General features: G+C 43.3%; 1 protein-coding gene across 2 annotated transcripts in view; it reads right to left on the bottom strand.

The window, feature by feature from the left end:
• The window catches only part of LOC147727850 (CCR4-NOT transcription complex subunit 6-like), a 1,257,974-nt gene that overhangs the window by 221,510 nt on the left and 1,023,881 nt on the right, over positions 1–12,583 (bottom strand). Inside the window, exons 10-11 of one of the 2 annotated variants that reach the window (XR_015309348.1) lie at positions 6,247–7,805; positions 6,025–6,187 (exon numbers count right to left, since the gene is read on the bottom strand). Coding sequence is in view for 1 of the 2 variants with exons in the window: in XM_086961812.1 (XP_086817938.1) it covers positions 7,578–7,805 (228 nt within the window). In the remaining variant the exon portion in view is untranslated. Of the gene's footprint in view, positions 1–6,024; positions 6,188–6,246; positions 7,806–12,583 lie in introns of those variants that run through there. The other variant, XM_086961812.1, reaches the window with a different exon arrangement.

The following is a 12,583-nucleotide window of genomic DNA, read 5'->3' on the forward strand; positions in this document are numbered from 1 at the left end:
TGGGTGAAAGGGCTGGAGTCCACTTCCGATAGGCCAGTCAAGCGAGGCCCAGTGTTGCCTACCAAGAAGGGCACGGGCCCCCACTAGCCTAAATATGGCGGGTTCAGGCGCAGGCATGATCTGCTACGGGGAGCACATCACGGATGTCCAGTCTAAAATGGCTTGTTCGCCCCCACCCGCAGGTCGCGTTCGCCCAGTGGTGATGGTCGCGGTCCGACAAGGCAACCACAACCCCAAACTCTCACCAGGCAAGTTGTAGCAGGCCCTCAGAGCAGTCGTTGATCCCTGGAGTCCGCTCGCGTTCCGCTGGTTAAACCTCAAAATGGCAGCCGCATATCATGGTTCCCTGCTGCTGTACTTTCACGTTACAGGCCCGTCCCTGCCACCCCAGGAGGTAGAGGTGCTGTCTGGCAAAGTCACTGGGGGGGCATTCAACAATGAAACAACAATGCCCCTGCACTATACAACATTAAAGCATTCTTAGTAATGAAATTGTTTAGACAGAAAATTGGTTTGTGTACATCCACACTTTCAGAATGACTAGAAGAGAGTAAATCATCTCAGTCGAGGTATAGAAAGTTCAAAAAAGACGTTCTGTTCTTGGTATGGAGTGTCTGTTTATTGTTCCTTTAGTTATGCCAACACGTGTTTCATCGCAGGGAACATACTGCGAATCTTCAGGGCCTCATGTGAAACCTGTGGAGTTCGTACTCGATAAGCCCGGTATTGGCGGTGCCAAGGTTATTCAATTTCCGGGTGTTCTGAGAGTCCGTAACAAAACGCTGTTTGCGTAATTGTAGGATCTTATTTGATAAAGAGGTGAGCTGTAACCGGGAGGAGTCGAGAATTCGTTATAAGACGTGAAAACTCTGCTTAGTCCAAGGCAGGTACACCTTGTTAGTGCTATGCTCCCTCTTGAGATTCCCGGTGCCGTTTGTCAAAGGGGGGCATTCAACAACCCCTGGGATATGGCTGCCGACTGTGGCACTAAGATGGTGGCTGCCGACCTACGATTGCTGCCGTGGATTCAAACGATTCGAGGATCCAGCCGCTCGGTCAGCAGTCAGGTAAGCCCCCACAGGTTCCAGGAGTAGTCGCGAGTGCCTCCGACCACCAACACTCCTTCGGTGCGCTGTGCTGCAATATAGCGGGCCTCAGTGAAACGAAGTTTGCCGGAGAAATGCCTCACTCCATTGCTCCCATGGCCATGCCCCCGGACTCATTTACTAAATAGAGATATTTTATTGATTTCATGTAATCCTTCTTTTAATCATCATATCATGTTGCCTTACTTATAAGCATTGCACTTTACGAGCCATCCATAAGGTTGACAATAGCTGTAACAATTTCTTGGGTCTTCCCTTTACGCCATCCCATTCAGGAAAGTCACTTGGACTGTATGGTAGTTTCTTATATTCGGTGATGATCATGAGGGAGATATTTTCTTTATTTTTAATAAGAACACTTACTAAAGATAAAAATGGATTTGTAAAATGTTGAATTATAGCTATTCTTTGTATAGTTATAACACTCTTGCTTTTGTTTTGTTCTATTTGATTTTTTTAAAATTTGTAACCAGTTATTGCCTGATGCTTTTATAAAGCTGAAACAATGAAGAAGTTTAATGTATACATTGCTCCAATAGTCAGTTATTCGCACTGTGGCCCCATTGGACTGTAGCTGTCTCCACCACTGCAGGCCAGTGTGCTTTGCTTCTTTGATGCCATGATGGTCTATCCAATGTGTAGGTGGCTTTGCTGTGTTTCAGGCAACAGACAGTCACTTTCTCCACCTTAGTCATTCCCTGCAGGAGGAATTTGCTTGATTCTGGCAGGTCTGACCAGCAAGGGGCACATGGAGAAATACAGAGATAATTATTTTGCCCCGCCAACTTGAGGCATAGTCCTGGTGACGGTTTTTAAAATAATCAAGTGTTTGCAAAAATGCTATCCATACCGTGGCCTTCGGTTCCCGACATCACATGAGTCTCGGGCAAAGGGTACTGAATGTAGCAGTTGACCTAAAGGTATTTTTGTAAAGTTTAGCTCTGCTATTAATCCCTTTACTATGAGTGTCTGCAAATGGCCGACACCCACACTACCTCCCCAATGAGTGTCGGCCACTAGCTGACACCGTAGAACTGTATGTAATAAAAGAGCCACTCTTGTGATTTTGGCACCCTATGTGACCCTAAACCACCACCATTTTAACTGACTTTAGTGTGTTATTTTACCCCAGCCTTAATGTAGGATGGTCCTGCATATGCCTGCTTCTCTTCTGTCCTGTAATCTTGCTCTCTTTCAATGGGAGCTGTTACGGAGTGGAACAGTCTTGCCAAGAGCAGAGTGCGTGGGATGTGCATTTGAAGGCGTGCAGTTGTGCAGGAATGTGTATTGTATTGAGCATTGGTGAGAATTAGGAGTACTTACTATTGGCTTTGACATGGTTTAATGTCATTCTGTTTTCTGACTTTATCTTGCTTTATGGCAGTGCTTACTATTTATTAGCTTTGACATGTTTTCATGTCATCTTGCTTTTCAATTCCATCATGCTTTGGGTCTTTCTGTGTGCAGGCTTAACTAACTCCATTTTCATGACTGAAGCTATTTTTTGTGCTTGCACGTAGCTGCAAAGTGGGGAGGGCATGTTCTACTCTTCCTCCGGTTTTTCGCACTTTACTGACTAGAGAAAACCTTTTCTTATCAAAGGAATGTACATGGTCTGTCTCAAAGTCATAGCAAAGGCCTGATCAACCGATGCCGTGGCCTTGGAGCAGACTGGTACGGGCTCTCATGAGAACGAGGGGCAGAGGATTGCTAGAAGCTTCGTTATGTTCGGATTTGTATTAAAAAGTGGAACCTCCACTGGTCTGGCAGGAGTTTGGATTCTGAGTAAGGGCAGACGTGTCTATCTCGGATTGAACCCTGATTGCTGAGCTCTGATCCCAGCTATGTGAAGACTCCGCCAAGCCAGAAGTGGGCTGTGTATGCATCAGGTGATGTATTGAGTTTTGTGGTTATTGCCACTGTGATGTGAGCCATTGGCTGGGACGTTTGAGGTGTTTTCTTTGTGGTGTGGGAGGTGCACATCCAGAGTGATCCTCTACTGTATATATATATATATATCTTTCTGATCTCTTGCAGGACGTCCAATATATCTTATCAGTTATTGCTTGTTTAATAATCAGTATAATTATTGATTCATGCCATTTAGATTATAGTTTGCTACATATATTTGAATCTTATTCATTTGGTATCTGAGATAGCCGTTGTTTAGAGAGTATTGTGTAATAAACCCCGAGCCTTATTCTAAAAGTGATAGAGTCTTTGCATTTTGTTAATAACACCCCTTTTCAAAAGGTGTGGTTTGTTTTGTGTTGAAGTCTTGCAGTGCCAGGAGTGGTAAGACATGCTCAAAAGTGTATATTATTCAAAAGTGCAGTGGAATATTTGCCTCCCAAGTGGGAGTGCAGGTATTGGGTGTGGCTTATTGGTGAGTAGCCACATTCAAAACATTTTGGCGTAGTCGTCAGGATGTAAACGTTGATTTAAAAGGGGAAATATGCTTTTTCTAGAGAATTAAAGGCAGGCTCTCAGATTCCAATTGGAATTCTAGGAAGAAAGGGCTGGATTCCCTTAAGTGTATATTATAAAATGCATGATAAGTATGTTTAGCTGCAGCGTGAATTTGAGACATGAGAGACATGGTTTGTTGAAGCCAAAAAATACCTCTGCAATGTTAACCTGTCAGAATAAATTATTGCAAAGATAAATGGGAAACCTACCAGACTGTGGCAAAAAGAAGGATATGGTTTGTATCATGCAAAACAAGTATAGGAAAAGCAGAGGAAGGGTTCATAGGAGAACAGTGCGTTCAAAGGTTGGAATTGACTGGAACCCTGAAATGTGGGATATTCTTTGTTTGATGTCTTTGGAAAAAGCGCTTGAAATTGTTTGGTTTCTTTAAGAACATGCTGAATAAAAAAATCAAAAGAGCACTTGCAATTGCTTTGCTACGCAAATTAATGAATTTGGTCTTTTTCTGAAAATGCCTGGAATGAGTTTCTTGTTGTCCTGGTTGTTCTTAATTTGTAAAATGTAACAAATGTAAAAAATATGGTCTGATTAGTAGTACTAGAATGTACATTATTTTAACATAGGAAGTGATTCAACATGAGAGAAATGCTAGGAAAAAGAAATGTGCATTTAAATCAAAGGCAGTTCTGTGACTGTTCAGGCCAGTGTGAATTTGTGCTGCACAGACACACATTTAAATGTGCACTAGGGCAAGAGAAATACAGACAGAAATACAGACAGGCAGTTTATAGCTTTGAGATGAAATACAGTCTGTATTTCAGTGATGGTGAAGTGCTTGCGTCTTTAAGATAGATGCTTGGGAGGCTTGCAGTGAGGTCATCCAGCAGCACTGAGAAGAGGTCAGGCTTTCTGTAAAGACTGAGGAGGAATTCCTACGGGAGGGGTCATCCCAGCTCCTCGCCCCAGCAGACAGAGACAGTTTCTTTGAGATAGATGTTTGGGAGGCTTGCAAAGGCGCAGGTTCACCCCCCACCCAATGAGGAGAGTCGCAGAGCAGATGGGAGCATACGATAGTTGGCAGGCATGCATGGCACTTAGGCCTTGGAGGAGATAAGGTAGGGGCTAGAGGCAGCAGAGGAAGAAGGCTCTGCTTGTTATTTTTGGCAAGGGACCCAGCAGGTTCCGCGGAAGCTTTAGAAAGGAGGGGCAGCGCTTAAGGGGGATAGAGAGAGAGCACATAGAGAGCAGCTGCTGACAGTTTGAAAGAATGAAGTAGGAGAGAGGATAACCAGAGAGTGAGTTTGAGGGTGTTATTTTACGAGCAGAACAAGTTGGAAGGAAAACTGTCCTTTTGCAAACCTTGTAACAGATTTGAATATTAGATGAAGAGATGTATTTGAAGAGAGACTTAAACATGTACCCAAGCTATTTGTTTTGACCAGCTAGGATGAGTCAGATGTAGAAAAAAACACGAGTTTAGAGAACGGGAGGAAAATTAATAGACCAGATTTTTTTTATTTAATTTAACGATCGCTGTTCGTAGCTATAAATTAGACATGTTGATGAATAATGAATTCTGTTTTACAGAAAGGAATGTTATTATAGTAAATGAATGTAACTCTGCACAAGCAGTTTGTGCAGAATGCTTTTAAAATGTGGTCAATCTAGAAATGTGACAGTGCATTTTGTGTGCCAGTTCAAGAGAAATGTGTTCTTTTTAGTTTTTGTAATGAACAGGGAAAGCAAAAATATGTTTTTTTTTCTAATAGTTACAGATATTTTTGTGTTATTGCACATTGACGGATGCTGAACAGAGGGCAATAAAATAAAATGCAATGTGATTTCTCAGGTCCTAATAAAAAGTCCAGGCGTGGATATTGAGAATACAAGATTCCCCAGAGTGTGCTGCAAAATGCAGTTACGGTGCACAACAGAACCTTTAATTTCCTTACAGATGACCAGGCTAAAACTTGGAGAAAGAGGTGGTGACACACGATTCAGATTTGGTGTGCATACCTAAATAAGAGCACCTAGGAGATAAAGAGCATACAAACCGGTGGGTAGAAAATGAAGGGATTTCCCCTAGATATACTCAGGATTGTGATTCTTATGTGCCAGAATGCACAAGCCAGACAAATTCTATAGAAGGTGAAATGCCGGTTGAGGAAAGGAAAATTACCGGAGTAGATGAAGTGTCTTGGTTTTCTGCCAATAGATAAAGGGAGCACGTATCCAGCAGTGAGTGGAGAAATAGTCAGGAAGGAAACTGCCCCAGCCCTTCTTGCTGTGCAGAGAAAAAGAGAGTTTCACCTCAAAACAAAGGATTCAGAGATTAAAGAGTGGGTAGAATTCTCAGACAATTCCCCAGAGCTAGAGGAGAGCTATGCAGCCAGAGATGAAAATATTGTACTTCCAGAAATGCCAGACAGAAAACGTGTACATTTAAAAAATGTTTTTTTGCAAGAAGAGTGATGCTTGTTTCTTTTTTCAGATCATCTTACTGTGGCGCCTTGGTGTGCGTGTTGCCAAGTCCCTGTATGAGTGGGATTCCCCCCCCTTCCCTTTGCCCCACTCCCTCAAGCCTGGAATGATCATCAGACAGTGAAAGCTGACGTCCTGTGGCTGACCGGACCGGATGGGGTCCTCCTTTGCTGACCAGACCGGATGGAGTCCTTCTTTGCTGAATGGACCGGATGGGGTCCTTCTTTGCAGAGCGAACTTAACTGATGTGTTGCAGATGGAGATGACGCGACTAGTGAGAAGGCGGTGTGCCTTTCACACAGACAGACTGGTGGTTTTCAAGTGAATAGTGAGCATCAGAATAGGCTGCAATCGAAATTGTTTTATTGACATGAGATGAAAACATAATGCATGAAGGCTATGTGTCTTTCACACAGATGAACTGTTGGTTTGAACACAAAAGAAGGTGAACAACTGAGACGTTGTGTTGCACTTTGAGCACAAGCAAAAACAACAGTTGATGGACAGAATGCAGACAAAATGTCATACATTCACCCCAGTACAGAGATCTAGGCCTAAATCCATCGTTATTTTGCTCAGCATGCCATTCCAGTTTGAACCCAGCCATATGCAAATCAGTCTTGACCCTGTGCCCCATGGGAACAGTCCAGCCCGAACTTCCAAGCCAGGTCCTCCCTGGATTGGAAACAAGCATCCTAGGACCGTTTTTGGGCTTTCAGCCCTCATCAGCCAGGATAGCTTGATTCCAGTGGCATGGAGAGCATAGGACTCACGTCTGAGCATACCCATCCCACTCGGGGTGACGAAGGCAAAAATAACAGTTGATGGACAGAATGCAGAACAATGTCATACATTCACCCCAGTGAGATGTTAGCATATAAATAAATAAGTTTCTAGGGGAGAGATGGAATATAGTTTCTGGTAACAGATTTAACAAGTTCTAAGGCTCCAGCCTCATACGTCGTCATTTCACCACAGTACATTGAAATATTGATTATTACTTTGCTGCTTCTAAAGTGGCAAATTCAAGACCTACAGATCTGACAGATAATAAAATGACTTTAAATAATTCAATTCAGCAGCAAGTTGCAATCAACATCGTACATTTTGCAACTAACATCAGACTCAATTGACAGGAAGCAAGTATCAGTCAGTGCTTAATTTATCACAAAACAAATGAGTGCAAGGGCCCTTATCAGGAGGCCAGTGAAGTTTGCACCACCCACTCCGCTCGCCAGCGCTGCCAATGACTGTAGCAACACAACTACTAACTATCACACTCTTACAAGTGTGACAATTCAGACTATTCCAGGCCCCCAAAGCTATAAGAATGGCTTGGGTGGCAGGTATCAGTCATTTTTATAGTACAACTGCTGTTGTGCTCTAATCTAAATTAAGCAGACAGTACCACCATGTGGCAGACAGTCATAAGTGCTGGTATTGACAATTAAGTGCCAGTGCCGAGCACCGGAAGCCACCCGCTCAAATTAAGCACTGGTATGAATATGAGGGGAGTCAAAAAAATCACACTGACTTGTGGAACAACTTCTGTAGACTCACCTGAATCTGGCAAAGAATTGAGATCAGCGCACAAAACCAGCGGAATGGCATTTAGATCCATTGGGGGGCTGCCTGGTCTAATGGCAGACTTCTCCAGGATCATTTTAAGCTCAGAGATAAACATCATTGTCTGAATCAGCTTCACGTCTGAATATTCCGGGTCCCAGTGCATGTGTGCATTTGCTACTAACAGTAGTTGTTTATCCGCAGTATTAAGAGGCTTCACTCCTGTGCAAAATGAATAAAAACATTATCAATGAAATATATGAAGACTGTCAATTTTCACATTGACAAAGTATTCATTAAAAACAGTATACTGGAAAAAATCAAACAGGCAAAATAAAATGTCGGACATAGGTGTACGTGATCGATACAGCCACAGTTACACTCCACAGGTTGGTGTAATGGTACAAGAATTTATATATTACATTCTAATTGCACATTAAGTTTTGAGGTTGTTTAGCAAATATTTGGAAAAATGTTACTTCTCTTGTAACTATATGTTTGTAGCCTGTGGTGCTTCAAATTCACATGCTCTGCATACTCCTGCCAACTAGTGTTGGGTTCAACTTGTAAAAGTTGTTTTTCTTTGAAGATGATTATAGTCTTGTGATAATTTGTGACTTTCCCCCCCAGACTCACAAGGCATCAGGACAAAGATTTAACCTCTGATTGTGTTTTCGCTCTAATGAGAAAGTGAAGAATCCAATTGGAAACTGAAGTAAGAGGATCAGAGGGTAGCAGCCATTTACAATGTAAGGATGGATTGTGAAAGAGAACATGTAATGTATGTATTGTAAAAACACACAAGTTACTACTTGTATAACGATATATCTGTAAGAGACATACAGGCACATGCATCAAGCGTTTGCGAATTCGCAAATGATGCGAATCGCAATTTCAGAGCAATAGCGTCCGCAATTGCCAGTGTAGAAATGCATCATCCAAATATTAGCGAAAATCGCAAAATCGCAAAAAATGAGAAATCGCAAAAAATAATCTGAGAATACAAGTTCGATTCCTTATCTGCGAATCACATTTACCGATTCGCAAATAAGGAATCGCAATTGATATGCATAAAAAAATCGCTAATTGCGATTTTCTCAAAAATCGCAATTTTGCACTTGCAAATTAAGAAGGGACACTACCAGGTGGTAAAAATAAAAATCTAACCTGAAACACCTGCAAACCAACTGAAAATGTATAAAACACACCCACACAAGGCCCCAGAGCTCAAAATGGCTGGTCTGTACCTGATGGCGAGGAGGATGCGGCTGCTAGGTGCTCGACAGAGAAGGAGGCGAATCAATGAACGCATATTCAGAGTGCGCATAACTTTGCTTGGGCAGCGGGATGACGAAATATACGATAAGTATAGGCTGAATGGACAAATGATACTTGATCTAATTAATGAATTGGACCCCATTCTTCAACGACAGACACATAGGACCCAAGCTATCCCAACTCACGTACAAATATTATGTTGCCTACACCTACTGGCATCAGGCAGTTTTCAGGGAGTAATTGCAGTAGCCGGAGGTGTCTCACAAAGTGCATTATCAAGAATATTGAGAGCGTTCCTTGATGACATGATCTCCTGGATACATGCACATATAAGTTTTCCAACCTCAGCCCATGACCTAGCTAAGACTAAGCAGGAATTTTACCAAATAGCTGGCTTCCCACAAGTAATTGGTTGTATAGATTGCACCCATGTTGCAATATGTCCCCCAGCTACACAGGAATATTTGTATAGAAATAGGAAATGCTACCATTCCCTCAACATTCAGGTTGTGTGTAATGCCAAAACCATCATAACAGACATTGTTGCGCAATTTCCTGGTAGTGCACATGATTCATTCATCTTCAGGCAAAGTGGCATGCAGACCCGACTTGCAAGGGGAGAGTTTGGAGAGGGACATTTGTTAGGTAAATATGTGCTACACAGCATTACAAACTTATCACAAATGCATATCTGAAACATATAGTTGACATATCTTCTTTTCTCACATGTAGGCGACAGTGCATGCGCCTTGCGCAATTACCTCATGACACCTTATCTCAATCCTGCAACAGCCGCCCAAAGAAGATACAATGCAGCGCACATCTCAACAAGGAATGTGATAGAGAGAACATTTGGGCTACTAAAGAGCAGATTCAGACGCCTACATAAGACAGGAGGAGCAATGAAGTACAACCCAGAGCAATGCTGCAAAATTGTGGCAGCATGTGCCATACTGCACAACATAGCGACAAAGGGAGGCCTGGAAATTGACCTTTCTGACAGTGACTCTGAGGATGATAACCAGCCAATCCTTCACCAACGTGCCCAACAAGGATCTGACGCAGCAGAAGGACGCAGAATGGAGATCACACAAAACTACTTTTAAGGTGAGTAATGATGACACGAAGACAGTATGGTTTGCAAAGTAATTTTTAATAATAAGAATATGTGACCTGGAAACAGAGGCGCACTTTAAAAGTGACTTTGGGCACACTTTTGTTGCCAACAACATTTACTATTTAAAAAAAAATTAAAATACTTGTCAGTCAGTGATGAGGTCACAATGTGAGAATGGTTCATTCACCATCTCAACAGGATTTGTGCATGTGAGCCTAGCGTTTCTTGCCCCGAACACCGAGACGCCTCTCGGCAGCAGCATCTTCTTGCCCTAGGCTGGGTCTGGATGTGATGGCACAGCGTTTGGGCCGTCTAGCCTCATTAACAATTGGCATTGGTGTATTGATCATGCCTGAGGCACCCTCACGGATTACATTTGGTGCAGGGATGTTTTCACCACTTGTAGATTCAGTCACCATCTCTACTGCATTTGTGACTTGCTGTAATCCTGTAGCAACATCACAATTATCATTGGACATTTCGGTCTGCATTGTTGATATTCTACGTGACAACATAGCTGTTGTGTGGCCAGTGTGTTATTGGACACCACTTGCATTTTCAGTTGCTCCATGAGTTGTTGACGCTGTGCATTGTGTGCATTTTGACCCTCCAGCATTACTCTTGTCATTTCCTGGAGACTAGTGGCAAGCACAGCTAGGTTACCTGACATTTTGGCAATTTCGCCCTTGATCAATCTTGTGTTTTTTGCCTGCAGGCGATGTGACCGAAGCATCTGTCCCTCCAAGCCACCACAGACCTTATTCAACTGTTCCACCTGCTGTGGCCTTCGTACTCTGCGTCGTCTCCTTGTCAACCTTGAATTGGCTCTCCGGTTGAAGGATGATCTACTTGTGGCGGTAGCACTTCGTGGGTTGCTGACATGAGGTGCTGCATCAGCCTCATCATCTGTGTGATAGGGTACCAAACTTTGGACAGGTGTCCTACGTGATTGTGGGACTCGTGATTGGATGCTTTTCGAAGCTGGTGTGTTTTCAGGTTCAGAGGCGCTGCTGAGCTGGATGTCCTGGACATCATTGTCCCCGGCCTCACCATGTTCTGCATCTGTGAGGTTAAACAGTGCACAACAGCATTAATGTATGCTTATTAGGTTATGTGACTGTTGTAACATGAATAAACATTAATACTTTGGCACAGTTAATACACTTTTGGAATTGGTTTAAATAATATGTGTGTCTGTGACTGGAACTGCTTGACCAAACTACATCTCCCATGATGCACTTGCTATACTATTGAAAGTGATGTTAATGTTTCACTGCTTGCGTGTGCGCTATGCAGAGCTACCATTCACACTGCAGTGATAGGGACAATGTACACATGCATTCCTCTTACCTTGGGACATGTGTGCTGCTCCGGAGGTATCCAGATTTGTCACACCGACAACAGCTTCTTTCTGGATTGTGCTCTCAATTAAATCCTCCATGGGAGTGTTTCCGGTGTGTGGTGGTGTCCCTCCTCCAGTTACTAGTGCAGCCTTCAAGCGGTCTGCGATGCACACCTTGGCCCTACTGCGCAAATCGTACCACCTTTTTTTCAGTTCGTCGGTGGTACGATGAGTGACCCCGATTGCGTTCACTCTGCTTTGTATCATGAGCCATATTCTCCTTTTCTCCTGCTCAGGCACCTTGAGAGAAGCCTTCCCAAACGCTTCTCATTGTTGTGTACAACTCCCTCAATCAGGGCTTCAATTTCTGTTTCTGAAAACTTAAGTTTTCTTTTTCTGCCACTTTGAGAGTCCTCAACAGTTTCTGCAGGCTCCATTTTGTGTATCTTACAGGTTTTATTAATCAGACACACTCCTCTCCTGCTCCCAGTACCAGCTCCCTCCTCTCCCTGTGCTCCTGGAGTGAAAATGAGGCTCTCAGAGCACACTTCCTGTTTCAGAATGAGGATTGGAGGGCACAGTACCTGGTTCTGACATCATCAATATGCATCAACGTGCGACCTCGCAATTTGCGGTTTCGCAAATTGCGATATCGCAAATATTTCTGCGATTTTTAGCGATTCCTTAGAAAAACGCTATTTTCTTGTTGCATCCCGTTTTGCGATTCCATATTAGCGATTCCTTAAAAATCGCTAATAGGGAATCACAAAACGTTTTGTTGATGCATGTCACCGATAGTTAGTGATAGATACCTTACCTTAGAATATTCCCATGTGTCAGATTGGATCGGGAAAGTTTTTCATCAGCAGTACCCCTGCGCATCGGTAGGTGGCGTCGTACGGCTCCGCGTCCGTCACTGTTGTCGTAAGCACCGAGATGACATCACAGACACTACTTAGGCGCCACCCATGCGCGCTGACGTCGGTTCTGTACACGACTTTCCGCGCCAGGAACGCAGCGCCATGAAAGAAACTGACCACTGGTGCCATGTAACTAGGGCCCTGAAAGGGATGACCTTAACCCTAGAAATCAGTGTGCAGAAGGGGAGGATGGGTGGGGCGTTAAGGAATCTATCACTAACTAATGTCTCTTACAGATATATCATTACACAAGTAGTAACTTGTGCATCTGAAAGAGACACGTTAGTGATAGATTTCTTACCTTAGAATAGATATCCCGGCAATACAGACCCCGGTGGTGGGT

Source organism: Lissotriton vulgaris, chromosome 3_1 (genome assembly GCF_964263255.1).
Source record: "Lissotriton vulgaris chromosome 3_1, aLisVul1.2, whole genome shotgun sequence".
Taxonomy (NCBI): Eukaryota; Metazoa; Chordata; class Amphibia; order Caudata; family Salamandridae; genus Lissotriton; species Lissotriton vulgaris.